General features: G+C 39.6%; 1 protein-coding gene across 2 annotated transcripts in view; it reads right to left on the bottom strand.

The window, feature by feature from the left end:
- Positions 1-1,130: 1,130 nt before the first annotated feature.
- slc15a4 (solute carrier family 15 member 4) overlaps positions 1,131-27,900 on the bottom strand; it is a 31,325-nt gene continuing 4,555 nt past the window's right edge. For both annotated transcript variants that reach the window (XM_026188529.2, XM_026188527.2), the window contains exons 3-9: positions 27,366-27,658; positions 26,625-26,763; positions 26,325-26,405; positions 21,126-21,306; positions 18,016-18,174; positions 13,758-13,916; positions 1,131-2,935 (exon numbers count right to left, since the gene is read on the bottom strand). In XM_026188529.2, the coding sequence (XP_026044314.2) occupies positions 2,784-2,935; positions 13,758-13,916; positions 18,016-18,174; positions 21,126-21,306; positions 26,325-26,405; positions 26,625-26,763; positions 27,366-27,658 (1,164 nt within the window). In that variant the 3' untranslated portion in view covers positions 1,131-2,783. The remainder of the gene's footprint in view (positions 2,936-13,757; positions 13,917-18,015; positions 18,175-21,125; positions 21,307-26,324; positions 26,406-26,624; positions 26,764-27,365; positions 27,659-27,900) is intronic.

The following is a 27,900-nucleotide window of genomic DNA, read 5'->3' as shown; positions in this document are numbered from 1 at the left end:
ACATTTACAAGAATAGTGGGGTTTTTTTTGTTGTTGTTGTTTTTTAATGACTTGAATATTTTCAGTCTTCTTGGTCTAAAGTGATCCATCCACCTACTATCAAAGACAATACAAATGGTTTACGATGCCAGAATTAAATGCCCCTGCCCTTCCCAGCAACCTGGACATAGGCTCACTCTCGTTCCACTTATGAAGCCTCAATCTCAGCATTTTGGTCGTTGCCATTTTGATAGTTTGCAACCACAAGTGAGCAGCTGACTGAAAACAGAGACACTGCACGCTCACGTGGCAGAAAATTGTCAGTCACAAAGAAGCATTTGATTTGCAGGAAGAACTACTGACTTAGGAATTGTATAAATGCTGGAGGCTATGAATTCAATGAAAGATAAAGAGCATTCAGAAGGTTCTCAGAGGAACTTTTGTTTACTCGCACCATCATCTTAAAATACGAGGAGGCCAGCGTCAAAACTACATCTATGTGTTTTTTTCCCCAGTTCTGCTTCCACAACCGCTATGATGTGTCAGAAATTCCTCTGTACATGTGAAACAAGCCACCACGCTAGAATTATGACCTCAAGGCATTGTGTTGGTTTTGAAACATCAAGCTGTCTGCTCAGTCACTGCTTCATGGGCGCTCTGACCAAATTAAACAGGAAACGGCCCTCCCCGAGCCTCACGGCTGGCAGGCCTTACCATTAAAAACTGATCTGTGATGACGCTGATTTCAATGATGAAACTAAGAAGAAATATGGTGCTTCCACCCCCAACAGGAATGCAAAATGAGGCTTTACACCTCTGTGTTAGCAACCTTTTCCCCCTACAGCAAGCTACAGGGCGTGTTTGTTGTAATATAAATAATTCAGGCATTCCACTTTGAGTTTGCCTTAGGACCAACAAACCATGACCCTAATCATGAAAGCAGGCTGTTAAAAGCACGATCCGTGATTCACATGTCAACAACGGTGTCGCCATGCTGCCTGAATTTAAAACACAGGATTGGAACATGTCCTTCCTGTCTTATCAATAAAACATTTGTGTCTCGTGTAATAAACTTACAGATCTGGAAGTTGTGCAACAAAGCTGTGATTGCATGAGTGGAAACTAACCAGTACAGTGATGTGACAGACAACTTTGTTAGCTTCAAAAGTTCTTCTTTATTTAGGCACTGGCTGAAAATGACAAAGAAAAGTCACAAAATAATACACTTTATTAATGGGAACACATAACACTACAAAACATTATCACAGTTCTGTACCATACTGAAATGTAACAGGACTTTTTTTTGATGTGACTGAGATGACAACATAATTACACATACAGTAAGCAATAGAACAAGAACACATAATTATCTGATCAAATAAACGCAAACAGAAAAAAATAATCACTTGAAGAGGTGTTTCATACTGTCAGTGAGATAGAATCTAGCTTTTTTTTCTTCTTTTAAATATACAACAACACAAACGTAACTTCATTTAGTTCGGATCATAAATGACGACGACTGTTCTGAGCTCCCGAAGGCAGGTTTACATTTCCAGGAGCTTTATGTCACATGACACGATTCCTAGAGAGCCCTGAGTTTTCTTCCTTCATGTGTTCGGCTTAATTCTGAGGATTGAAAACGCACAGACGATGGTGCACACACACACACTTAATAGTATAAAAGTAAAACAAATGAATCACAGTCTTATAAATATAACAAAACAAAACAGAATTTCTGGTAAAGCTGCAAAGCCGTAAACGTTTCTGACAGCAAATGATTCGAAATAATGTAAATAATGTCACAAATGTTATGAATTTCTCAGTACTGAGATGGCATCACTGTGAATGCGTTACATTTTTTAACTGTTATGCATCCATTTCACTGTGATCCGAGCATTAATGCCACAAGTCTAAATACAGAGATTTTTTTGTTGGGTTCTGTTAATCTAACATTGAAGATATTCGATTTTGCAGCTTGACCAGAAATGTAAAACCGAAGCGTCACAGGAGTTGTGGAGTATTTCTGACATGAGGAGGCATGTATGTATTTATGTATGTATGTATGTATGAGTCATGTAGAGTGCTATCTGAGCATTTACAGGGTAGATTAAAGTGGCTTTACAGTGACTGATCAAACAAAAAATGTGTTTGTTTGAAATCTTCTCCAACAATCGGCATCTTGAACAGCAATAATTTAAGGGACTGTTTCAAAATTACCATCGAAACCAATTCCCCTTTTGGTGCGATCTCTTCCAAGATACTGCGTGAATGGGAATGAAATGGTGCTGATTCTCGAGAACATTTAATGCACGAATACCCGAGATTAAGCTTAAGGACCTAAATGATTTAAATACTGATGTGTCGTACCAGAATAAGTGAAATGAACTGTCTCTGTTAGATAACACAAACACAAATATCTGTAAAACAACTTTGAAAATATTCAAAGGGATCACATTTTATGGCACCGTTTCCTAAGTGCAAATGATCAAAGAAAGGCAACAGGGGCAGACACGCGCACAGAAGTAAGCAAGTACAGTATGAATAGTTAATCTCTGTACTGAAAGTGGTATTGCTGCAGTCACCCAGTGATTTCAAACCCATTACCAGGAAATCTGGAAATTACTGGATATCCAAAGCACTTTAAAACTAAATCTTACATAAAAAAGGGTGTAGTTATGACAGTTACAACTTCTTCGCTCAAACTGCTGTATTATAATTAATAAGGGGTTCTTAGAGCACTGAGTGATCTGACGAGGGGGTGACCTTAGTGGGCTGCAAGTTTATGAATGTGCAGCCGTGTTGGGTCAAGAGGAAGCGCGTCTCTGCTGCTGAAGCCCTGCTCTGGCTTTCTGCTTGTCGTACTTGACCGAGATAATAAGGAACACCAGCAATGTGACGCCCTGGATCCCCGCCAAGAGGAAGAAGTAGTAATGCAGAGAGCAGTCATTGATATTACCTGCAAGAGAACAAAATAAGGACATGTTATTAATAGAATATGTGAGAGTTTAGCTGAGAATGTGCACGATGAAACTGGCATTCATGTAACTCTTAAAAAGTTGGGAGCTGCATGAAGGAAAAAAAAAAAAGAAGACAAATATGGAAATCTGGAGAACAAAAGCATTGCAACATATTCGGAGGGTGACAGCAGGAGGGTTCTTTGTCACAAAGTACTTCTCCACGTTAAAAGAATACCAAAGGCAAAGGTAAATGGCCACGAGCTTGCAACTGTGTCAGGTTGCTGTGTGTTCAGCAGACATAAAAGGGGTGCTTGAAGTGAGCATGTTAAGGAAACACGATTCTGTCAGGAATTAGGATGGAGCGAGTGAGTGGGGGGGCTGAGGGCTTGTTACTTCTCATTTCACCATTGTGAAATCTTGTGAAAGTGAAGACAATTGACCCCACACTTCAGCGCTGATAAAGGAAAGCGGTATTGAAGCAACAGAGCAATGCAAGCCCTCAGCTATGATTCCAGCCCAGGAGTCTTTCATCGGCATTAAAGCGATTTTTGTTCCTGGTGGGACTGGGATGTGATTAAAGAAAAGAGAAAAAAAAGAAAGGTGGAAAAAATAAACTGATGCTTCCACTGTGATCTGTGGGACTTTCTTTTCTATTTTGGAGCCAGGAAGAGAAGACAAAAAGACAAAGCAGAGGGTTGCAGAAGACAAAGAGGAAGCAGTGATGGTATTTGCCGACATTCCCTGCACATTTATTCCTAATGGATTTGGCAAATCCAGCCCGACATCGGCCAACTTTGACTGTCTTAGCATTTGCTACACTGTTGGCTGAAGTGGCCATTCTCATTCAGCGACAAAGCTCGAGAGGACAGCTTAAAACAAATCCTGTTTTGGTCATGCTAGGGGTTTACATGAAGGGCAAAGCCGATACAGTTGGTTTCGCTGGTCAAGTATGGTGACAATTGGATTGGCATTAAAGCAGCTTTTTGTACAAATGACCGTGCGAGACAGATCAATTGACTTTCAGCCAACAGCATGAGACGATGCTGTGAACTACTCTGCTGGACACGGAGGGATTTTTAGGCTATTATTATTATTATTATTATTATCTATAAATGTGGAAATGTGAAGCCCAGAGTAATCTGACGGAGAAGCAGGCTTGATTTTAATTAGATAAGCGTCTGAATTAAGTCAAGTTCTGTGTACTCACGTGGAGTCTAATTATGCCTGTCAGTTTAAAGTTAACAGGCCCCTAGGTTAAGGTAGTATATGGTATACAGCATATGGTCTAAGATTTTTCATTTATTTCATTCTTTTACTTTTCTAATGATTTTACTGAGCAATTAAGAAACATGAACAGTGTGCTGCAGGCATGCACTCACTTACTGAATCACTGAGATTACGTTTAAAGTCAGCAGTTCTAACACACAGTGAGGTTGAGTCTTTAGTCTAAACACAAAACACAACACAAACATACACAGAGAATACAGAATGTGTAGTTCACAGTATGTTGCTTTAAACTGTCTTTTTTGTACAATATTAGGATGATGACTGAAAATAAGAAGAAATATAACAAGGACCTTTAATCACATGAGGTTCATTAGAATATTAAACACAGACATATTAAACAAAATCAGGTAAATCTAATTTTAATACCACAAAAATATTTGACTTTTTAATCAATTATTGAAGATGTCATTCTCCTTCTCTACCTTAGCTATCATAAATGTTAGGAACTTTGGCCATAACCACTTGCATGTGTGCTCTGGGATATTACCACGGACCTCAAATATCAACGTGTGTCAAACGGACCAGACCTCTGTATTGAAAATCATATGAGAGCTGGGTTTAAGACTGTGACCCAGACACCAAAGCAGAGTTTTCACTTGAAGAGTTAACAATTTCCACGGCTGTCACAGTCAGAGCCTTTTCCTTTTCTCTATCACTCATATCGTTGCCCCATGAATTCAGCCGCCACGTTGAGGTTGGCGTACTGTGGCATCTGAGGGAAGATATTAAGCGGAAAGAAACCTAACTGTGGTGCATGCCAATGTAAGACAGCTCACAATGCTTTGTTTACCCATTCTACTTGCTAGATTCACAGACTCCCTGTGACTCCACTCCACAAACTGAAATTCAAGTTGAAGGTTGCACTGGAGGAGATCCAGCGCACATTACCAAAGCACAAGTGCAAGACGACAGAACAGAACTTACAGTGATCTCCAAAGAACAGCTACACTGAAGGCAGTCCAGAGACACTCGGCGAGTGAGCTGCCAAATTTAAATCAGGTGAGGTTTTAAGGGTGGATCGCACAGTGCGTTCCAGGCAACTGAGTGACTGCTGAATGTTCTGCACCAACTAAAATGCTGTCGTGCTTACACAGCCAGTTAAATGTCTGTGTAACTTAACTTTTCTAGAAATTATTGAAAATTAGCCCTCTTCCTTTAAGGATGTTCATTGATTTCAGCCTGGCCTCAAGTCTTAGATCAACTGCCGTCGGTCCTTACTGCTCACTAAAAATATAAAAAAAAATAGAAATAAATCAAAGAAGGGATTATGGAGGACAGGCAGTCAAACATATGGGTGCTTTGAGAAAACTGGAGGGCAAGATGACTTAACAAATGCATACATAAATCTGTCCATCTGACCCGCCATAATTTATAAATAATAATGAACAAATGAACAGCTGTGACTTACAAAACAATGCCAGTTTTACATAAAAAGGTTTTTACAGAAAAGCCACAACTCACTGCAGAGGTGCGATCCACAGCTTCAAGTTCCTTCTAATCAAAGAGCAGAATTTGTGGCAGAGCTCATCAGATAACACCGTGCACATTGTGCAAATACAGATGGCCATATTCCCACTCGCTGTGCTGTACGCACGTTCTTGTGGATAATTAGACATTAAGGCGAACAAAGCAGCGCTGCTACGATAGGATACATCCCTCAGGAGCGACTCCTCGTCAATGCCCTGTGCACTGGGCTGTTTCTATAGCTTGAAACCTTTGATCAAGGAACAAAGACGCAGCTGATGACTTTGACCCGGGCTGAAGTTTTAGCTTATTTTGTGATGTCATCTTAATCTGGTCAAGGGTGTAAATTGTGAGAAATAGATCAAAAACCAAGACAGTGTTTAAATAATTCATGAAGATGAAAAAACAATGTGTTTGACAGCAGGGCATGAAAGGAGAGGGGTTAGCGCGGTGAAGGTACTTAGATTTTCAATCGATAATTCACAGATGGTAAACAAAGAAGAGTCTGCTGCGGTAGTCTTAATTCACAAAGCAGTATTGCATAAAGTAATATAGCATACAAATGATGTATGGGAACACATATACATGCTCAATAGTAATAACAAGAGTGTTTACTAAAATATGACCCATTTAATGTAGGATATAGACCATAGAAAAATAAGTGCAAGGTCTACAGAAACATATTCAACAACCTCTGAGTTTGCTCCCGGGTGCTCGGCCTGCAACAAACCAAGATTTTACTAAAGTTTCCTTCAATTTAAAGTAAAAAAAAAAAATCAAAAAACCAAAACCTTAAAGTAGCTTTAATAATATTCTAACAGATGACTGGATCACAAACTTTGTTCTAGTTTTGCAAATCTACCAGAATGAAAACTGCTGCTGGTAAAAAAAGTAACATCCAATTTTTTGGAGCAGTACTGAAAACAGTGCAAGGTTTTGATGCAACCTATTGTTTTCGAACATATGTTTACGGTTTTCAAAGTATTTAATCAATTGTTGGGAGAAAAAATATGCCCAAAAGTTCTCCCATTGAAATGGATGGGAGGGCTAGAATGTGCCAACTGAATGACAGCTTGGAAGAAGCTGCAAAATTCTTAAAATGTGCTTTAACCATCAATTTATCACCAAATTGAGGTGAACTCAGTTTTCTTTTAAATGATATCTTCTTTATACCCAATACAGTATTTTTATCTGTAGGCATCTAAGAGGATTGCCATCTACTTGCCCACTAAAGGTCAATCATAATTTTTCATCTTTTGTCTCACTCCTCTGAGCACATTTTTAACACTAATCAAAAAATCAAGCACAACTTCGTCCAAGGAGATTGCTATCCTATTTTTACCCTAGTGTGACTGAACCAAAGCACGAGGGCACAGGTGTGTGTTGGCTTTTAAAATTAAAGCCCTTGGATTATTACTGGAAATGCAGTATGCTTTAAAATCTGCTAAGTTTTCAATATAAAAGCACTCACTGGCCAACAAGCACTTTGCTACTGGGATTTTTTCATGTTTACTTCAACAAATTTCACTTGCTGACTCCAAATCTGAAAAATGCTTTGATCTCAAACATCACGTTTTTTAAGTTATAGTATTCCAAATGTTGGACAAATAAGATGAACGGACAGAAACAGCGATGCATTTCAGCATTTAAGAACAAACTCTGATCTCCCGAAAAGTGAAGCCAAAATTAAGGAAGGTGTTTTTGTTGGTCCTGAAATCCCTGAACTTATAATTGACAATAACTTCCAAAGGACACTGACGCTAACTGAAGCAGCACATTGGGAATCATTCACACAGGTTATCCAGAGTTTTCTTGGAAATCAAAGAGCAGAAAATTATGCTGAGGTTGTGGAAACATGCTGAAAGTCCACCAGCTAAAAAAAATGTCACTGAAGATGCACTTTTCACATTCTCATCTCAACTTTTTTCACCACAAAATCTGGGAGATGTCAGCGATGAAAACAGGGAAAGATTTTATCAAGATATAAAAAGTGACGGAAAATTGGTATCAAGGAAAATTTAATCTAAGCATCACGTGTCACCACTGTTGTTTCTTGGATGTGCAGTACAAGTGCAAAAGCAAGTGCCTCAAACACTTTTGAGCTGGTCTTGTTTTATTTGAGCTGCCAGAAATATGCTTAGACACAGATCTCATATAATATCAGTGTAATAAATAGATAAACTGGTATAAAGTTCCTAGTAGCAAACAAAAAATGTGTTATGTAGTATTTATAGCCTGAGTTTCAAAAGTCTTATGGTAATTATAGGCATAAAAACATCCAATTACTTACTGGCAAATGCTTTGACCCTTCAGCTTTTTTTTTGCCAATCTTTTAAGCTACAAGCAACAATCAGCAAAGTCCAACAGCCAGCAACACTAAAGACTCTAGAGGCGTCTAACGGGAACCATCAGTTTCTTAATAGAGGGAGGAAAAAAAACCCTTAAACCCTAACCTGCACCACACAATGCAACAGAACAGGCAGGAGCAACAACCCCACTTCATAAAAATCCCATCGTTTAGCTAAATCTTAAATTACATTCAAGCTCCACCCCTCTCCAGGGCCCACTTGGCTGCAAAGCACTTTTGAAAAATATAAAAAACTAATTACAGCAGCACAAGACCAAACAAGGACATACTTAGAAAAAGCACGCATTAATAAAGCTGATAAACATTTGACAGATGTATGAAAATTAAATTCAAAGCGAGGTAGTGAGGGGAGAAAAAGAGTACCGTAAATGTCGGGCTATAAGCCGCTACTTTTTGCACAAGCTTTGAACCCTGCGGCTTTTAGTCAGGTGCGGCTTTTCTATGGATTGTCCGTGATTTTTGTCATATCGTAAGACGATTTGTTTTGTGTGTTCCGCTGTTGTACGGCACTACGTTGCCTGGCGGAAGGATCGGGGTTCAAGAGTGGTATGTTAGTCACATGTCCGTCCGCCAGGCAACGTAGTGCCGTACGAAGTAGCGCGAAAAACAAACTTCAAAGTAGCGCTACGCATTCAGCGGGAGGGGTGGATGATGAGCGGCGATAAACTTGCAAGTTATGCCCAAAAAGCAAGTTATGCCCAACTCCACCGGTGGATTCTGACAGCGTGGAAAAGTGTGAAAACATCCACGATCACCAACGGATTTTGAAGGGCTGGACTGCTGCATGATGGAGAGGAGGACACCGCCACGGCCCTTCTGAGGGTGTTCGACTCTGACACTGACAATGAGGATTTCTTTGGTTTTGAAAGTGACAACGAAGGAGAGAAGAAGAGTGGATGACGAAGCCATCCTGAGCCTGTTTGTATCCGACACTGGAGAAGAGGACTTTGGTGGTTTTAGTGCGCAGGAAGAAGAGAAAGATGGTGGTGAATGACTGACTTTTCTTCTTGTTAAAGCTGTGTCACTGCACCTGAGCCTAAAAGGTAGTCCGAATCTATTTTTCTGGTGTGCTGTAGGCTACTGTTATGTACTACATGTGCAAATATGTACCCATAACTTGTTTTTCAAAATATTAATAAAAGTGATGTCTCCAAACAGCCATCTCTTTCCTGACAATTCCCTTTGTGCATATTCTCTTACATATGATAAGTCAACATTGAAACACCTGCGGCTTTTGGTCAGGTGCGGCTAATGTATGTACAAAACAGGATTTTCCCCTGATTTTAGCTTGTGCGGCTAATATTTAGGTGCGCTTTGTAGTCCGGGAAATACGGTAGTACTGCTGATACACTTGTTACTAAAATGTTGCCATGTTTAGAGGATCTGTTTGGCAGCTCTGAGTTAGTAAATTTCAAGGTTGTGATTAGACTGAATGCCGCAAACAGGAGGGGTCACCCATCCAATACTGGAGCGTTGTAAACTTGTGGGATAATTTACCTGCAAGTGGGCTTGAGGAGACCATGTGAGTCGAAATGAAATGGGTCAATATCAATTTAATGTTTGAAAATGGATCAATTGATCCAGACCTTCGGTATTATAACCCAACATTTTAATGCTCCAGTGACTTCAATGCCATCTTCAGCCTGAGAATGAAATCGGGGGAAAGAATCGATGCATGTTTGCTTCAGCAATAAATATTATTTTCTGCAGCTCTCTGCCAGCTTGGAAGACTTCATGATTGATCCTGAGGTTTTTAAATTGCTACAACAGGCTAACCATATGTATGCGCCCCCTATTACTTCTGGCGTGTATACAGACCTGCACAGTCCTTTCAGACAGAGTTTATGTTAAATTCTACAGATCTGACACTAGAGGCTTCTATTAACACCCTGACATTTCACGAAGCCCGGCCCAACAGGATGTGCGAACGTCAGCTCGCTGTGAATATCGGAACATGTGCCAGACATCTGACATAACATCAGCCAGGACTTGAATGCTGGTAAAAGAAAAGGCCATTTCCTGTCACGTGACTACAGAAATTCACAAAAACCATTCACTAACAGTGAATAAAACCTACACAAAAGGGAAGGGGAATTAAATGCAAGCGCCATTATCTAAAGACAAAAGCCTTCTCTTGTGTAAAGGATAATATTGCATAGAGCGTAAAGGCTGATGCTTGACTGACTTAGCCTGAGAATAAAAGTAGCTGCAGTGTTTTTATACCAGACCTATAAAAATACCAATGAGAGAATGTGATGGATGACTACTCAACCAGATGTAACTACGGTGGAATACAATTTGTTGTGAGATTTAAGGGATCAATAATTTCAACACGAGCTTGAAAGGTTTCAAGTTTGAGAGCTAAAATGTTGCATAAAGCACTCTGCGGACCACTGCCGTGTCCTTCAGTTGCACACACACAGGGTCATTCACCCCAAGAACAAGAGCAGGTTTTAAGGATTATCACACACAGAAAACAAACAAAGAAGAACATCTAAAAACTAAAGACTCATCTGCAGTGGCATTGACGTTTGAGCTGCACAAGTGAAGAGAAGCTCACTCAGCAAAATAGGTCATAACTGGGCAGAAAATTAAAAAGATAATAGAAAATTTTCAATGACTGGCTCTTTGCTGACTCTGTCCAAATGAGGCAGGCTCCGTGAGGAAAAATGTTGCCCATCCCAGGGTTGGAGCATGCACGAGACTGCAGATTCCTTCTTAAGATGAGCAATAGAATGACTTGCATATCATTTAAGCCATTTAAATCTTGGACGAGTGCTATAACTATCTCTGTGATGCAGAAAATTACTGGAAATAAAAAGGGAACTACACTACTATTCAAAAAACAAATATAATTTAAAATTTTAAAACCAAACGCTTACAGTGTTGTCAGAAAGTCCTTTGTAAACACATTTTACTTGCTAATTGTATTTTAGTGATGAAAAAGAGGCTTATTTGCTCCCTTAGTTTCTAAGACTTTTAAACAATAACTGACCAGTAAATGGACTGGTTTATATATAGTGCCTTTCTACTCAAGTTGTCCCCTTCCCACTACAAATCTTATTTACCCTTAAACATTTATTCATACAGTGCTATGGCGAGGTGCACTGTTCCATCATTCACACTCAGGCATCAGGTGCAAGTTGGGGGTCAATATCTTGCGTGAGAATATTCCGATCGGTGAGTGGTAGTCAACCCCTTCTAACATCTGAGCCACGGGCACCTCTGGTAACGCTAGTAGCTGGGCTAAACACACTCTGGCCTGATGACCACCATCCATGTTCAGTGCAATTACCGCTTAAACAAAACATTTTCGGGATCACAGCTTACACACATTTACTTTGTAGCACACTGCCAAATCATAAGAAGTCCCTGATGAGATAAAGAAGGGACATAAAAGACAATCATCTGGAAAGGGTTACAAAGCTATTTAGGAGGCTCTCAAACTCCACAGCTCAACGACCCACAGCAACAAAGATTACTGGAACAAGAGCGAACAGCAGGAATAGCCAAACCTCTTAAAACTTCCCAAGAGCAAGTCTCAACAGATGCAAGGAATGACAAGTCTCTGTCACCTCAACACGTGTCTATTTTTGACTCCACTAACCAAAACACTGGGCAAAAATGATGCTCTTGTGCTTGCAGAAATATTGTGATGGCGCATCACAACCAAAAGCAATAATTGGATTTCACAAGTTCTTCTATAATATGTTTCAAACCTATTTCAATGTGAGAATTAAGGAGTTGCAAATAGATATATCCTTTAACCACAGTTACAAGTAATATTCTGAGTACCACAGTCTTTCTGTTTCAGTCTGCTGATGGTAACAGGGGTGCACAATGAGATTTAGGTGCAAGTTTGCGAACCTTTTGTCACAATGCAAATGTGTCCACACATTCATACTGGATACACTATTTTTCTGGCATGCTTTCTCACATAAGAAGCTGTGTTTACGCAGGTTTAACCTTTAGTTTTCAAAAAAAAATACGTGACACAGTTTAGTTTAGGGGGAAAAAAGAAGTAAATATGAGGTTGAATACTTTGTTATGCTACTGCCGTGTGCAGTTATATTACAGCCACTGTACCTTCTTAGTTAAACCTTTAAGTGTCTAATTAATGGTCATCTAAGGTTTTGGTACCTTCTTTGATCTTGTCTTTTAAAAATATGAAAACACAAATCAGCCATGATCGTCCCTGACTTCTTTACCAAACCGAAAGTTTGAATCTGCAAAACAAGGAGAAAGCTGAATTCTCTCTGTGACATTTTACCTACACTGACTAACAGAGGCTTGTGCAGAGAAGGGGGATGATAGAGCTACAGCATGACAGGAGGGCTGAGCATCTACCAGTGTGATGCCAAACTAGCAGCGCCATCTCCATGTAATGCTCGAGGGACAGCTTTACTTAAGAGGAACAGGCCTATGTAATCAGACCCCCAGCCTGTGATTAATGCTGCTGTCTGTCTTCAGGCCTGTGCAGGTCAGTACAGCTCGGCACAGCTCACCCAAGACGCTGTTTACCGCACGCCATGTTGCCTGCAGCCATGGAAATAAGCTGAATCTTTTCCACATAGAGAGCCAGGAGATGTGGAAAAAAGCTAGCATCCAACAAAATGTGAAAAACAGCCACAATAACAAACAGCATAAACCCTGACTGTACGTAATGCCTAAGCTTTGTGCCGTATGTCTTTAATCAGTGGCCAGGAGGGTGTTTTGTTCCATTTCTGCAGTTCACCTTCTTTTTTTGGAAAGCAAAGGGAGTCTTACGGGCAGAACAACTTTAGCTTACCTTCCCCTCAAGTTATGCACGGCTGAGCTGGATATATGAGGCATGCAAAGCATTTTCTAGTGCTAACATCATCAGAAGTACCACCCTACCTGTCGGTACACTGTATTAATGAGCTATTAGGTGTTTGTGGATAAACAATTTACAGTGTTGGCTTATTTACTGAATGCTCAGGGAAAAGTGCATCTGGGTGGGGAGCCTCTACTCACTGGGAGTCCATCCATCTGCTGCCACCACCACGCTATTCATTCTAGCACTCGGACAGATTTACACAAACCTTTTGTCGTTAGTCTGACATGTCTATTTATAATGTGAAACACTCTTAAAACAAGAGACCTGTGCAGGGTGTTGTCCCCCTCCTTTCTGTGTATAATTTACAAAGTCTTTAAGTGGATTTTAAATTAGCTCAAGCTTTTGAACATTCTTAAGCTATGTTCCTGGAAGATTAATTTCAGGCAGTCTGAATCGATGCCTCTCTTGTGGTTTTATACCTAAAGTCGATGTGGGAATACAATAGTATGTGGTCTAGCACTGGGTACCTAACAGGATGCTTGGCAAAAGAGGTGACAGGTGACTTACAGATAGCGCTGAGAATCACGTCACTACTGTGTGTTTTGATAATGATGAAGTGATGAGAACAGGTTGAAAAGAAAACCAGCTTTTATTTCAAGTTTAAGCACAAGTGCTTGAAGTCTTCGCCTTTGTGGTAGCTTCACCTACACCAAATGGTTCCAGGACCACATTTTTCAATAATACAAAAACACGCACAGACATATGTGTGCGCTTACACTTCCACAAACATACAGGTGCACGCACACACGTGCTATCTGCTTCAGTCGAGTTTTCTACCTCTTGATCACGGTACGTGCGACGTACCTGCCAAATTGGAATTATCATGAGCTAAAATATCTCTTACCGAAGTCTCTATGGGATGACATCCAGCCAATTGACTTGAGGGAGACAATAGCCAGCAATCCGGAGCCCACAAAGGATCCAATCCCAGAAAAGAAAAAGAAAAGCCCCATGATGGCACTCTGCATGGACTTGGGGGCTGCAGAATAGGCAAACTCCAGGCCTGCAATAAAGATGAAAACACATACGTAGAAATATATATGATTAAATGTTAATGTAACGCAGCTTTATAGTTTATATGGTACAACATGTAATGAAATATGACAAAAGCTGCCACTGATGATGTAATGTAACTTGGAATTCAGTGCTACTTAGACACAGGATTTAACCTAAACACGTTCTGAATAAATCCAAGTCTGAGATACTGGAGCAACAAGGTAACATAATTTACTTGGATACGAGCGGTGTGATAAATAATAATATGTGGAAATCTAAGTCTTTCCTGACTAAGATTAATGCTTCTTCACTTTCAATGTCATCTTCCGATGCATCTCTGGACCACTTTAAATTACATTTGGGGAAATGGGAAAACTTGCACGGAAGCAAATATGGCAAGCAGGATTGGTAGAGAAAACAATATTGTGTTGGTATGTCTAACAAAAAACTGTTCTTTTTAAAAGATAGTCCCCCAGATTTCAGATCATTTCAATTGAATGTCCTTCCTCAGAGACCCCAGAATATTACACAGTTTGTGCAAAACCCAGAGACAGCCTCTTGGTTTTAGACACACGGTTTTCTGGATTGTAAACTGTGGTAACGCCACTGATATAACAGCTTATCTGACTCATGATCTATTACAATTTACATGTTATTGCCCATAAAAGTAACCAGTACCCACTAGGTGATCAATGCGTTTAGGTTTAATCAAAGATCAATACTGTAGGAAGAGTAGTGATTTTTGTTACTTCTAGTGGACAGACAACTAAAAACATCAGGCATGCTGGTGTACATTTTATGGGCGGAGTAACATTTCAATCCCAACTCTTCGCGTATTTATCCATCTGTGTAAAATAATTTTGTTTTTGTTTTTTGGGTGGGTTTTGTTGACTGTTCACTTGTTAATTGCAAAATAATTCCTTGGCAGCTCATTTCCTATTGTGGCACTGGACTGTGGTGTTTGTAAGTACTAAATAATTTGTGGAAGACAAATTATTCAGTATTTACTGTGTGATGGAAAAAAAACAGACTGGAGGGGGGGGAAAAAAGAGCAAGAAACTTTCGAGAAAGAGAGAGGAGTATGGGGAGAAATCTGTGTGTCCTCTGCCTAAAACATTCTGTCTTGCTGCAAGCTGACATTGATAATTTCATGGCACCTCAAACATAGGAGCCCCTATAGCTACAGCTGTTCATCACGTAGCTATAGCTACGTGATGAACAGTTTCTTGACAGATACCTGCGATAGTTCTGAGAAAGAAAGAAAGAAAGAAAGAAAGAAAGAAAGAAAGAAAGAAAGAAAGAAAGAAAGAAAGAAAGAAAGAAAGAAAGAAAGAAAGAAAGAAAGAAAGAAAGAAAGAAAGAAAGAAAGAAAGAAAGAAAGAAAGAAAGAAAGAAAGAAAGAGGGATCCTTTTAGAATAAAAAGGCACAGATAGATGTGGCAAATATTATCACTGGGTATGCATGAAAATAACCTATATAACCTAAATGCCTCACCTGCTTTCAGGGAGTGTTGAATGACAAGTTTAATTTTAATAAGGAACACAAAAACACTCAGAAGGGGAATACATATGTACATATCTGATGTATATATTGTTTTCTATTCCCAAGGTCAGAGGTTTTTTTATGGTTTAGAAAGTAACATAAGCCTTCTACTTTTTTCATAAGAAAAAAAACATGTTTAAAAATACTGCGGGCACTATTTTCTTTTCTTTTACGAGAGGGTTTTGCATTTTCTTGCCACCTTAAAGCAGACGAACTTGAGTGGCATATGTGGAAAGCATTACCCATTGCCGTACAAGACTGGGGACTGCAGTCAGAAAGTTTGATAGCACCAGAGGTTTTACACAGATTTATTCAAACAGAAGATGACTAAGGGGAAATATTCCTCTTTACCAGACACATGCCACAATTCTGTCAGACATTTTGTCTTGAACTAAGCCCTGTGGGATGGAGAGAGAGAGGGGAGAGCAAGTTTATTTTAAGGATCCCTATAGCTTTGTCAAATCCCGGATTTGACTTTCATAGGGACTCTCTTTACGCAAGTTCCAGTGTTTTATAGAAGCCTTATGCATTTCTGCTCAAGGGTTGTATAATACCCAAGCTCATTAAACAGATTTCAGTTTCCAAAGATTTTTAAAGATGACAAATGTTTTCTGAGGGAACTGGGCTGACCAGATATTCCTTCAAGTCCTAAATATTAATGGTCTCATTTTCACTCTTAAGTAAGAAATAAAGAATGTACTACACCGAGACCACACAATATGTTGTAGGACATTTCATAGTAGTGGGAGAATGACTCAATCATGCCTAGAGGGATTAACAAAGTTGAATCACTAAGGCAATGACTGCAAGAGAAAGTAAGCAAAAAAATACAGATTCCAATTAGATAGATAAGCAGAATGCGAGGTATATTGCCCTATTTTGTATGTCTGCATGCTAAAGGATAAAAATGGCCCACAGCTGCTACTCCGTTCAACGCAAAACAACTTCATAAAGAATTTCACATTTAGTGCATTTCTTACAAACACAAACAGCATTAAAGCAAATCCCCACATTATTGTATTACTGGGGCAATATGCTCTCCCCAAAGCTGTTAATGAAAAGGCATTTACTCTTCACACCAGGGCTCGCAAGAAATGAAATGACTCTCATTTCTCGCGAGTTTCTTACCGAGCAGTTTTGAGCCGATACCTGGAAAATGATCACAAACAGGACTGTAGCTGTTGTTTGAACTAAGAGCTACTCTGACCCGCCTTGATCCAATGCAATTCTTTTCTTTTTCATTGCTTTTGCAAAAATGACAGGAAATGTATTTCTCTGAGAAAAATAAATAAATAAATAAATAAATGAAACACTTGAAATTTGAAGCAAAAAAATTTTGTGGGGAGAAAAAAATACGGTTGAATTGCCTTCTTAGAATCGTCTTGTCTCGACTAAATAATGTTCACAAACAATCTCAGCCATTGTAACATTTTCTACGCTGACAAAGAGGAATGTAATTACAAAGCCTTACCAGTATTAGTTTAACGTATTTGCTGCTTCTTACTGGACAAATGATAGAGATGGATGAAAAATTATGAGCCTATTTAAAATATTACAAATTAGAGGTGCAAATAACCTGTTATACTATGTCATCTTAAATGTAAATGAATGTAAATCTGCAGTACAATCCTTTTAAAAGTGCAATTTGATAAGAAGAAATCTTAATAGGATGTTTAAGAGCCGTTTTCTGCTTCTTTGGTGTATGTACGCAGATGTAAATGTCAGATCTATCAAACTGCTGGACTGATAATTAAACTTTCATTTGCTATGGTGTAACACGTCCTTATTAACAGCGTGTCAGCTGTGAAAGCTAACTAAGTGAATATGTGTCAGTGCAATTTGTTAGTATTATCTCTGAGCCGTCCCTTGTTTGTAGAAGGAAAAAGGCCCAATGTAAGAGTCATTGCATATGATGGCGCATATCTAAAAATGTCAGCTTACCACACTATTAAACATTAAAGGTGAAAGCTTTATATCACGCTCCACCTTGCACTGCAATTATAAATATAACCTATATATAACCTATCTGTACCTTTATGCATCTCGCCATCTCCTCTATCTGTTTCAAGAGCACTGGACGTAAAATGAAAGCTTTGCTTTTTCCTCCCTGTTTGTTAAAAAGCAGTTACTGTAACGGAGCATTTTCCTTATTTGGAAAATGCTCCGTTACTTAACAATGTCTTGCAGTAGTGTGATAAAATCGGGATAATCAATTATCAATTGATGTTGTGGGCTATTTACTCTGGAGTATGGACTGCAACCCACAAACACATTAAGCTGGTGCCGGATGGCAATAAATCAAACAAATTGTTCAAAAAGGATTTACACATTAGTCTTCACTGCATTGTGCTTACAGGAATAGGCACAATGGGCTTTAGCCCCCAATCTATTCTGAATGTTCAAAGGGAAAAGCTGATCAACTCAAAGTACAAGTCTCTTACTCTGGAGAAGGATGTGACATTTTACCATTTGTCTGAGTCATCATGTTTACCTGATCGCACTATTAAATGAAAGTGTTTAGCATTTATTTGAAAACTTCACAGAGGATGTCAACTGGCTGTACCTGCAATGCTGGCAAATATTTCGCTGATTCCAATCAGCACGTACTGAGGGATCTGCCACCATATGGCCAAATCTGCCGCGTGGTAGATGACGCTCCCAAGCATCTGGTCAATGGTACCATTGGATTTGACGATCTCCAGGCGCTTTGTCTCCAAAATACCTGATGGGGTGGACCCAGAAAACAGTGCAAGGAAGAACAATTAACTAAGGGGAAAGCAAAAAAAAACAAGACCTAAAATTTATTACACACACACACCAATTACCCATGCTATATTTAGCATGGGTAATTTGAAAAGGCTTATATATTTTGGAAAGGATACTTTAAAGTTCGTGACACCAACATACAGCAAGAAGCTGCCAGACTTAGAGTTTTCAACACTGAACAGTCCATTAAGGATTTAGCTAATTTTAAGGCTAGCCTACACTTCATTAAGATCACATCTGCACGCTTCTATATTCTGGCAGCTGGTAATGGGACGGTGCAGATGATTCAATAATAAGAACCAGGCAGTTGTCATCAACTGCCGCTGCTTTATTCGATAGCTATTATCATGTAACCAGCGGCTATTTCCAGATAACTCCCAGAGACAGCCTCCTATCATAACTGCACTTAATGCTATATTTGAGAGGAGTTGTAGCCTTGTAATCCGGATATCCTATAATACCAGCTGTCCATCTCGAACAGCACGGCCACTGAGCTGCCCCGAGCAAGTCGCACTCTATAAACGCACACATCTCTGCTCCCCCACACCCACCCTAACTAAATATCACACAACAGACAACCCAGCGTGATCCCTGGAAACTCTGCTCCAGCTTTTCTGGAAAAAAAAAAAAACAAAAAAAGGAGAAAGAGGGCGAGAAAGAGTGAGAGAGAGAAATGCTTTGGGTGCAATAGCCATTGAGCTTTAACCAAATGAGATCAGACATAAAGTGAGAAAAGTGAGACAGCATGCTAAAAAACAAACAAACAAAAAAACAACAGAAAAGACGATGTCAGCATAGTTTTTGAGAGCTGGTCAGCATGTGGCCAAAGTCTGGGAGCGTTGTACATAAATGATCAGAAACAGTCCACTGTCTACTTAGCAGCATGCCTTCAGTAGTCCCTTTTCACTGCATGGGTAGTCCACCTGTCCTTGTACCACGTGTGTCAGCACATACAGCTTCACTGTGTAAAATACTGCTGCACCAATCCAGACAAATACACAACAAGATGAAAGAGATGCTACCGCTGAGGAGCAGCGGTGTGGCATGCCGGCAGTGTCATGTGTGACAACTATCTAGTCTGTGGATAAAAGGTGCCACACTTGGACATTCACAGCTATCCATCTGTCAGTCTTTGAACTTCATGATTTTAGCTTTTGGACCGCTACAGATAAGCACCGAGTAAAGTCAACTTAGAATGCAGCTTGAAATGTAATAACAGTGTAAGGCAGCTCCCAGGAGTCAGTGTGCGTAACTGAACAAATGTGAATCGAGTCAGTTCTGGGGATAAACGGTGCACAGGCTCTGCAAATTACTGCTGTCTGAATAATTATTCAAATAAGCTGCAGATGCAATATCATTATACTGCATCTCAGTAATTCACTTTACAAAGCATATTACTGTAAAACTTTGACAGAGTCCTCCAATTTGTCTCCTGGAATCCAGGTCAGAAATTTGTCGCACACGAGTTGTGTACTCATCTGTCCAATTCCCACACCATAAACACATTCTCTCCACTCCCAGAACTCAAAACAGCCTTCTGCAATATTCTGAGTTTATTTTGCCTGAATTTAAATGCAAGTGCTGCACTTTATTTCAGTGAGTCGAATGGAAAAGCAAACAGCTAACCAGCTTTGGAACATGAAAATGAAAATATTAGAAGGACCTTTACTTGTCAGAAACCTCACATCCTCTGATATTTAAACTGAAAAATAAACACTACGGATTTGGTTAATAATCATTCTACCGCATCAGGTTGATTGAAAAAGATTTGTTTGATGGTCTTACTCTGCCAATCAACACTAGAACATTTGAGGACTCTACAGTCTTCTTTTTACACTCACTGTTTTGATGAGGTGAGCTTTAATTTATTAAGTTGCTGGGTTTGGGGGGTTTGTTGTGTTTTTTACACATTCTGCTATCAGATGACCATAAAGGAGCAAGAATAAACAAGTTTATCATACGTGGAGATAAGACCAGTTTGTAAAAACAGACGTAAAACATACCATAAAATAATCGTGAGCTAATGTTATGACACTTCGGTTGTGATTTGTTGAAAACTGTAGAATCGGCTTGCTTGTGCTATATAAGGATACAAAGCATGCTTGTCGTGGAAACTGTTGTTAAGACATTTGACTACAAACTCAAAAATGAAATGAAATGAGATGAAAGAACGGCCAGTTCTACAGAGATTCCCTCACAATTATCCCCAACAACTGCTGTTTATTTTCATTAAGTGCATTATTCCCCATCTATAAAACCACACTAGTCAATATCTAAGGATCACTAATAGTAAAATATGTTCATTTTGCACATTTGCATTTCTGTGTAAGAAAAAGTGGAGCGTTTGTGGAATACAATGTAGACTGATTGGCTTTTCTTCCTGCCTTCATGCTCGAAACATTTTAGCCTGGATGCACTGACAGGCCTGGCTGAAGCTTTCGAAAACAATCTACAGACTGGAAAAGAACACGACTGAGCACGGCTGGTGCAGTCACACAGGACTAAAAAGTTAGATGCCACAGCGCTCTCTATAAGCTACTGAGTGAGGGGGGACAATATCTGCTGCTTTTCCTTTGCCAGATGGAAAGTCATGGGATTCTGGAATAGACTATAAATCTGTGACAAACCATCTTTCGAGTCCCACATAAAGCAACCCCAGAATAGCAAGAAAATTTTTTAAAAAAAAAGTTCAGTGACCATATTCAAGTCATGTCAGTGAAGCGGCTTTGTATTAAAGCCATGTTACCAAAAGTAATGAAAATATAGATGAAGTAGATGTGGCACTGGAACTGCTGATTGTATGTTCCATCTGCCACAGAAAATAACACCCAACTTTGCCTTTTTACTTTGTTGTGTTTGTACTATTTAAGTGACATGTACAGAGAACTCGGCTGCGGGTGCACTCACCCGCTGCCACGGCCGAGCACATGACAAAGAACATCCCTACTGCGATCCTTTTCAGGGAGGAGGGCAGCAGGCCGCGCCGTTTCAGGATTGGGTCCACCACTTTGTCCTTCAGGGGAATCAGCATGATAATGAGCACTGCGTCAAACATGGTGAGCCAAGCAGGCGGGAAGCGGAACGTCATCTGGGGAATCCAGGGGGAGAAACATGGGATGAAAGAGAACAAAAGGCAAAAAAGTATGAAAACTACACAGTTCGCCAAATGTTTGCATTCACTGGAGTCTGTGCATCCTTCAGACTTGATACTGCTCTGGCACCCCCAGGTGGTCAAAAGCAAAACATGAAGCAATTTAAAAAACAAAACATAAATAGCATGTATAGTAATGCAAGCAGGCAGTCAATACCGAATAAATATTCAGCTTATTATTCACAGCCGTAGCAGCAGCAGCACTAGTATTAATAGGATTCATAAGTTCTCTTTTTTACATTCCAATCTATTAAAGCTTAAATGTGAGACAAAATTGACAAAACTGATTCTGAATTATCACGATAAAGCGTAATCTTTGGAAGGAATAATTGCACTGTGTAAACAGACTGGATGACATATCAATCAAACAGAAATTCCACTATAAGCATACAAAGTATTTACAAGTTGAGGCAATATCTCACTGACTGAGCAGTGTAACAGTGCAGACTGCTGGAGCAGAGTTTTTTTTTGCTTGTTTTGTTTTGTGCAATTCAAATTCCAAGTGCCATCTGAGCTCCTGATGTGTCTCTGGTTTAACACTTCTGATAGGATCATTTATTCTCAAATTGAATTTCCATTTCTTAGAGCGACCGCTGGCAATCTGTACGCAGCTCCTTAGAGAGTGTTTTTCTCTCTTGTTTGTACATTATCATATTCAAAATGATAGGAAGTGCTAAATGAGACTTCTTCTTTGCCAAGGCAAGGCTGGCATGAATGACTGAGGTGTCTCAGCAGGCCCAAATCTCACAAATCTCCGTGTGTTTTTTTTTGTTTTGTTTTCTTCCCCACTTCCCCAAAACAAAACCACACATACACACTGTATACTGATTTAGCAATTTGGGAAATGATGAAGACTTATTGCAAGATTTATATTTTCTGCTGCTCTTTATCTTGAGAAAATTGGATAGTGCCACCATTTAGGGATCAAAAAGTATCCCATAAAAATATGGTTGCACATGGCAGGTTGTGAGCATTTTAGCCATTATTTCCCTAGACCACCCTTTAGATCAGCATGAAACAAGATTTATTGAAGCATGCTTTTAATATATGCAATAATATTACATTTGAAATATGTATTCATTTTTGTCTGTTAAAAGGTAAAAGTTGGCTTGGGGTTAATGTGGGAGTCACGAAAGCAGTAAAATTACACTATTAGGTGTTTGGGAACACATTACATGCAATTATAATTTCAATAAGAATGCTCTGTTTTTCAGCTACAAGTACTGTTACATTTAAGGAGAGGAAGAGCCTTTAATCTTTCATAAATGATAGTATAGGATTCTTTTATCACATGCTGTCATGAGGCACAGTACAGGGAGTGCAGAATTATTAGGGAAGTTGTATTTTTGAGGAATAATTTTATTATTGAACAACAACCATGTTCTCAATGAACCCAAAAACTCATTAATATCAAAGCTGAATGTTTTTGGAAGTAGTTTTTAGTTTCTTTTTAGTTTTAGCTATTTTAGGGGGATATCTGTGTGTGCAGGTGACTATTACTGTGCATAATTATTAGGCAACTTAACAAAAAACAAATATATACCCATTTCAATTATTTATTTTTACCAGTGAAACCAACATAACATCTCCACATTCACAAATATACATTTCTGACATTCAAAAACAAAACAAAAACAAATCAGCGACCAATATAGCCACCTTTCTTTGCAAGGACACTCAAAAGCCTGCCATCCATGGATTCTGTCAGTGTTTTGATCTGTTCACCATCAACATTGCGTGCAGCAGCAACCACAGCCTCCCAGACACTGTTCAGAGAGGTGTACTGTTTTCCCTCCTTGTAAATCTCACATTTGATGATGGACCACAGGTTCTCAATGGGGTTCAGATCAGGTGAACAAGGAGGCCATGTCATTAGTTTTTCTTCTTTTATACCCTTTCTTGCCAGCCACGCTGTGGAGTACTTGGACGCGTGTGATGGAGCATTGTCCTGCATGAAAATCATGTTTTTCTTGAAGGATGCAGACTTCTTCCTGTACCACTGCTTGAAGAAGGTGTCTTCCAGAAACTGGCAGTAGGACTGGGAGTTGAGCTTGACTCCATCCTCAAGCCGAAAAGGCCCCACAAGCTCATCTTTGATGATACCAGCCCAAACCAGTACTCCACCTCCACCTTGCTGGCGTCTGAGTCGGACTGGAGCTCTCTGCCCTTTACCAATCCAGCCACGGGCCCATCCATCTGGCCCATCAAGACTCACTCTCATTTCATCAGTCCATAAAACCTTAGAAAAATCAGTCTCGAGATATTTCTTGGCACAGTCTTGACGTTTCAGCTTGTGTGTCTTGTTCAGTGGTGGTCGTCTTTCAGCCTTTCTTACCTTGGCCATGTCTCTGAGTATTGCACACCTTGTGCTTTTGGGCACTCCAGTGATGTTGCAGCTCTGAAATATGGCCAAACTGGTGGCAAGTGGCATCTTGGCAGCTGCACGCTTGACTTTTCTCAGTTCATGGGCAGTTATTTTGTGCCTTGGTTTTTCCACACGCTTCTTGAGACCCTGTTGACTATTTTGAATGAAACGCTTGATTGTTCGATGATCACGCTTCAGAAGCTTTGCAATTTCGAGACTGCTGCATCCCTTTGCAAGATATCTCACTATTTTTGACTTTTCTGAGCCTGTCAAGTCCTTCTTCTGACCCATTTTGCCAAAGGAAAGGACGTTGCCTAATAATTATGCACACCTGATATAGGGTGTTGATGTCATTAGACCACACCCCTTCTCATTACAGAGATACACATCACCTAATATGCTTAATTGGTAGTTGGCTTTCGAGCCTATACAGCTTGGAGTAAGACAACATGCATGAAGAGGATGATGTGGACAAAATACTCATTTGCCTAATAATTCTGCACTCCCTGTAGATATACAACGTGGCTGTTTCTGAGAGCGCACAACTGTGTGAATTGCAATGGCCATTCAGTTTGGGAGAAGCCACCACACGCTTCCAGCAAATGTCTGCAGCCTCTTTTGTGTACTCTACGCAGTTCTGCATTTTCAAACATTAGTAGTAGTAGTAGTAACCCAGTAGCAGTAGTAACCCAGTGTTTTTGTTTACATTTGGACTGTGAATTGACAAAATAAATAAATAAAATAAAAATCTATTTGCTGTAAAACATCATGCATGGCTGATCATTATCACATTTCGGGCTTCAACTGGCTTTCACATGAATCCAATTTTGAGATTCAAGTTTTCAGACTTGCAACAATGATCCTGTGCGCATAAGCTCAAGGGACACATGTTAATGTGTGACTCAAATTTCAGCATCTAAGCATTACGATCGTTTGCAAATATCACAGAATTTTCTTTACACCTTAAGATCAGAGTTTGTACATACGCCTAACTTAATACTGAGATATTGAGAGATTTTAAAAACAAGTTTTTAAGAAATTAAAAAAACAAATTTAAAGACAGAAGAACAATGGAACAAATAATTTTAGATCACTGCAAAGCATTTCTGAGATAACTGCAGAAACATATACTTGATTACTATGTCCAAGTTGGTGTGAGACGTTGGGGGGATTTCTAAACCATGTAATGAAGTTTCCTGCAGCTTCACTGCTCTAACCCTTATAATCTATTGTAACAGATTAGAAAAAAAAAGCTTATAGAAATATGTAATCTCTGCAGACGAATAATACATTGTTTATCCTCTGAACGAGTAACAGGGCATGAAGTATTGAATTTATTGTGGGTTACCATTAAAACAGTTTTAATTTTAAAATGTGATTTTCAAATTCACGTAGTTTTGTTTTCAAATTGCCAATCAAACCCAAAAATAAAGCAACTAGTCAAAAAATTACTCTAAATTCATAAATTGTAACCTCAGAGTAGTAGTTATAGTAGTATGGGTGCCATTTCTCCAAAGAGACAGTTTTTGTTCAGGTTGGCCACTGAAATGTGTCAGGTGAGACGAGACATCTATTCTCACTTCCCTTTTGATAATGACAAATGTCGAGGCCGGTAGCAGGAAGGGCCTAGTTCCATTTTTTCCTACCAGATAAACGGTGCACTTAGGAAAACTTTGTAGAAATGTAGTTCTTAAACACAGTTGTAAACATGTTACACAAGTAAACAAAGCCATGTAACATAGTTTCACGATGTTCCAAGTCGAGTATTTTTGTGGCTTTTCAAGAGCACTAACTCAGACTGCGAGGTTTACCGACAAGTGTTTCACTTCACAATTCTGTGAAGTCGGTACACTTCACAATCACCTCAAGCATGCCTGTTCAGAAATATGAACAGACTTACTGCACTACATAAGCTGCTGTTACTACTCAAGTTAATTTCATTGCTTTTGAACCTTTTGATTTTCAGTCATCAAAGCACCGCAGCGCTCAACATCTAATCTACTACAGTTGTCCTGATAGACAAGTATTGGGCGTGTATCACATAGGCACAAATGCCTGAGCACTGGTTCCTCCATTCCTTGCTGGACCATTTACTGAATGTCACTCCACTGGTCCTTCCCTGCTACCCAATTTTCTCTATTTTCTAGTGCCACTATAAAACGAAAACTTAAATTTGCCAAACTGAAAATAGAATCAGGCAAAGTGAGAGACAGGTATACCAGCAAAATTTGCCAAACAGAAACAGGTGGAGGCGCTGCTGTGGTGAGATACAATGCCAGCCAGTTGCTAATCTGTGAGGTATTAGTCTATGAAGTTCTCACTTAATCCCCGTTGCATTATCAGCCTTTGCTGCTGCCTCCAGCTGTTGTGTGTCAGTGGCCTACTGACTCCTTTAGTTTCAGCAGTAAAAAATATAGATCAAAACCACTTGTGAGAAAGCAGGCTAGAGCTCCACGCTGTTATGTTTAACTACAGAGAATTAGAGAACAGTTAAGAGTGCCACAGCACAAATCAAGTCAGAGCACACTGGCACTAAAATTGTTAATTAAACAGGAAAGAGGTGCAGGAGAGTGTCTCCACTTCAGTTTACCTTAGAGAAGTCAGAAGTGCTGTTTGGGGTTGTATCAGGAATCTTCAGATGGAGGCTCTGCAGGATGTACGTTGTCTGCATCTGTAATGCGAAAAGGAGATTAAAGTCTCAGCGTGAAGTCGTTCTCCACTTTGTGATCACCAGGGTGTCTGGTGCACACCATTCTTCTCCAGTTTTGACACAAACAATGTTTTACCTGATAATGTGTGCACATTATCTCTTGTGTTCTCACTTTGCATTTCTCATCATGCGCAATACTGTGTTAATGTTTGGATCTAACTTTATATCGGCTGATCTTACCTGAAAGTATACAGTCCAGTACGGAATAAGAGCAAAGAAAACCGGAAGGACCTTCACCAGTGCTTTGACTTCCTCTACTTTCTCTTCAGGAAATTTCCCTCCGTAAGTCACTTTGGCACTGTCCAGTAGTGCCGGTTTGCTGTTTCACAGGAAAAATTTAATAAACATAAACCTGATTGAAATAGTTTAAAAATACAGTGTAATTAATGGCATAAAGCAAAAATAAATCCAGAATAAACTAGAATTGGTCTGTGCTCTTTAAGTGGGAAATTAACCAGCCTTTTATGTGAATCTCTCGGCCTTTAACAACAGCACTTCTAGAGATATGAAAGAAACTTTTTTTCTAAAGCCTATAATCCCCATCTCTGGAGAAAATGTCTTAATAAGAAATTCTTGAAAGGCAGCAGGACTGCCCAACTTAAAATATTCAATGTCAAGTTTATGAGCTAATAGTGCTACTTTGGTTCAAAGTCAAGTATCCGCACTTCAGAATAACTTAACCACATGGAACGAAGATGAATGCCTGAACCAATGGGGGAAAAAAAAGAATTATACAGGTGGATCAAAGGAGGTTTTAACATAAAGCTCTACCAATAAAATAGAGCCATTTTATTCCACTGGTTCACAGTCACCATCCAACTAACGTCACTACACTACTTTAGGAAGCTGTCCCACTGAGACTGATCTGGGTGTGCTTTGTTTGTATATGTATTTAATTACTGTATGAAATGTCACTCTTACCGGAGCAGGTTTGGCTCCACTGGTTTCTGTGAACAGCAGGCAAAAGCCAGGATCTTGAACATGTCAGTAAAGGCACTTCCATCTGCGGGCTTGTTGATGAAAACCATACGCCCCAGGAGAAAGACCAGGAAAGAGATCCCAAGGCACACAGTAGGAAGGATGTAGCCAACCTCAAAGCTAACGTTTTGCTGGATGTAGGCCACACCTCCCAGTGACAGAATGGCACCCAAGTTAATAGACCAGTAGAACCAGTTGAAAAATCTGCGAGTGGCCTCTGGTCCTCTGTCTTTGACCTGCGAGCACACAAAGCACAGGGTGACGTTTTTTCTTTTCTTTAATCCAAACAAAAAGAGCGTGTAAGAAGAGTAAGTGTACTCTGAACTTTGCAACAGTGGTTTGTCATGAGTTTGTAAGTTAACTACCAGCATCTGATTGTTATAAAAAAATAAGTGAAGTCACAAGTCGTCTGATATAAAAGATTAGGTTTCAAAGCCAAGAAACAGGGTTTAAATTGATTTAAACTATGGCTGCATGA

This window comes from Astatotilapia calliptera, chromosome 12 (genome assembly GCF_964374335.1).
Source record: "Astatotilapia calliptera chromosome 12, fAstCal68.1, whole genome shotgun sequence".
Taxonomy (NCBI): Eukaryota; Metazoa; Chordata; class Actinopteri; order Cichliformes; family Cichlidae; genus Astatotilapia; species Astatotilapia calliptera.
This window is presented reverse-complemented; position numbering and strand designations above follow the sequence as displayed.